General features: G+C 38.0%; 1 protein-coding gene across 1 annotated transcript in view; it reads left to right on the top strand.

Moving 5' to 3' along the window:
- The window catches only part of LOC127859846 (uncharacterized), a 6,894-nt gene extending 4,663 nt beyond the window's left edge, over positions 1-2,231 (top strand). Inside the window, exon 4 of the mRNA XM_052397382.1 lies at positions 1,341-2,231. Coding sequence (XP_052253342.1) covers positions 1,341-1,696 — 356 coding nt within the window. The 3' untranslated portion in view covers positions 1,697-2,231. The remainder of the gene's footprint in view (positions 1-1,340) is intronic.
- Positions 2,232-2,612: the final 381 nt, after the last annotated feature.

A 2,612-nucleotide genomic window follows, 5' to 3' on the forward strand; every position in this document is an offset into this window, starting at 1 on the left:
CTAATCAGGGATGCCACTTTCCGCTTTTATGGATTGTTCGTATAAAGAAAGTCTCTTCTAAACAAAAAAATCCCAACTGTTTAGGCGGAGAGTGTCGTCCCTGAATAGCATGTGCGGACTGCACAGTATAATGTGAGACGACTTTCTACGCACATATATCTAACCCGGTTTTCCAAAATCGCGTTTCGCATACTTTTCGTTAATTTCATTGGGGTTTATCCGCTCATAAACAACAACTTCGTACGCACTATTCACTTCGATAGCATGCACAACAGGCGATTAACAAGATATAAAGATAACAAGAAATGTGACGTATGCCACGGTTACCTCCAAATTCCACTATAGACCGAAAACTTCAATTATATAAAAAAGATTTAAAAAAAAACAACGGAAATAATCTAATGGGTGCATTCGCATCTGCACACACTGGTTCATAGGTAAATTATCAGCAGTTATCAGTAGTTATATTTTTGGTTACGCTCTACACAAGTATAAAAAGGTCATTTTTTTTGCTTAAAAAGGAGAAATGACTAGGGTTGTCTTGCAATATTAAGGAGCGCATGTTAGCAGGCTTGGTAATGTTTCAGTCCTTTAGCACCAACACATTTGTTTATATACGCTCGATACAAGTACTACGTAAGGTGTTTTTGTTTTCATTTTAAAAGGGGCATCAAATCCGCCTTTTTCGAAAACATGCGTAGCCAATGACTCAGATGCGATATTCCTATAGCAAATACTATGTTTGTTATGCAAAAGCCCTCTAGAAGCAATACTTTTTGAGTTGCGCTTGACACAATCAAAACCCAATGTATTTGATTTTGCCTAAAAGGGGACCATTATTCCGGTCATGTCTGAAACATCCGAATGAGGAGGTGTGCAATTTCGCACGCTTGTTGAAATACTAGCAAAGTTTCATAAATCTAGCAGCAATATTTTTTTTTTAGTTTTGGCGACTCGTGCAAAAGGAATGAAGTATGGACAGAGGGAAGTACTGACGGAGTTAGACGGACGGAAATAGACAGACATTCATTCCCCTTTCTCTCTAAAATTTGGGGCATACAAACTGTCTGAAGAATAAGTAAAGCGACAGAGTTGGAAATTTGAAACTCAACAACGATATTGCCCCTTTTCCCAATTCCTACATGATTTGAAGATTATCTTATTACTTCTTCGCGTTTCGATGCTTCGCTAAGAATCGTGACTAATTGTGTTGAATATTGGGTAGTTTGAAAACAATAATTTGTTCTTAGTTAAAGTGAAGACGTTATCAACTTACCATATATATAATATTATCATTAAACACGTTAATGTGATGTTTTCAGTCTATGTCTTTGTTGCAGGGACGTACAACGAGATACCAGAGCCAACACCCCCACTCCCAACTCCCAGGGTGTACAATCCGTCCCGTCTCCACCCGCCACCCTTCAGAAAAGTGCCACAAAAGCCGGGAACTAGCAAGTGTGACAATGACGTCATGTCTTCTGACAGTTCTAGCAGCCAATCAATTACCGAGTTACTGGATTCTGCTGAACAGTTAACGAAATCCGAAGAAATCCGAACTGCGAAAAGAAATATCAAACAAATAGCACCACATTTACATATTCTGCCCAGTGGCACAAACAGCAGTGGGAATAATGAAATTCATCCGCCACCCTCAATTCTGCATTTACCCAGATTTACACGACCACGAAGATAGACATGTGAAGATGTCATTATTTCCACTTAACTCATATAGACGTAAAATATAACGGGGCTTTATGTTTACATCTTACAGAATTTCGAACGGCGTTTTTCAGCAAAACTGGAAATGTGTCCATCGTTCACGGATGCTAAGCTACTGGACAAATACATGGGTGTAGGCTGGACAGTCATTATGTCAAAATACTAGAACTTTTCTAGTACAAACATTAACATATTACAATAACTTAAAAATGGTGGAGCAAGAAAAGTTGTTCTGGCACATTGCACATCCCATATAAATGATCTACAAGCATGGGAAGCTTCATTTTGATACCTCTTTTAGGTTTCAAGACATGCTCCGGAAATATATACACCTAAAAAAAAAAAGAAAGATGATTCTAGGAAAATGGGGGCAAGAGTCGTAATTTTTATGCAACGCACATCCCCATAACTTTAAAAATACACACCTTTCAAGTTGAGGCCTCTTTAGCTTGAGATATGCCACAGAAAAGATTTTGAGTTAAAAACAAAGGACATTAACTCTAAAACTAGGTTTGTGTTTTTTTAGCCACTGCGTATCCACTTATAGAGATCTACATCCCTCTTGAATTTCAAGTTGACACCTTTTTGAGTGATTAAGATATGATGAGGGCAATATTTATGTACACACATGCACACTATCAATTACTCTGAAATATGTCAACACGAGTTGCGGTTCTTGTGCACCGCACATCATGTAAATGGGATCTGACTATCAGCTCTACGAAGTTTCAGGTTGGTAGCTCTTTTAGGTTTTGAGATATGCTCTGGACAAAATTAAGTACCGGTATGCAGATTAACAAATTAACAAATAAAAAAAAGCATGTGCATGGTGGCTGATTTACGACTTTGGACTCAGCTTCATCTAAATAAACGTTTCCTTAACATTTGGT

Source organism: Dreissena polymorpha, chromosome 1 (genome assembly GCF_020536995.1).
Source record: "Dreissena polymorpha isolate Duluth1 chromosome 1, UMN_Dpol_1.0, whole genome shotgun sequence".
NCBI lineage: Eukaryota > Metazoa > Mollusca > Bivalvia > Myida > Dreissenidae > Dreissena > Dreissena polymorpha.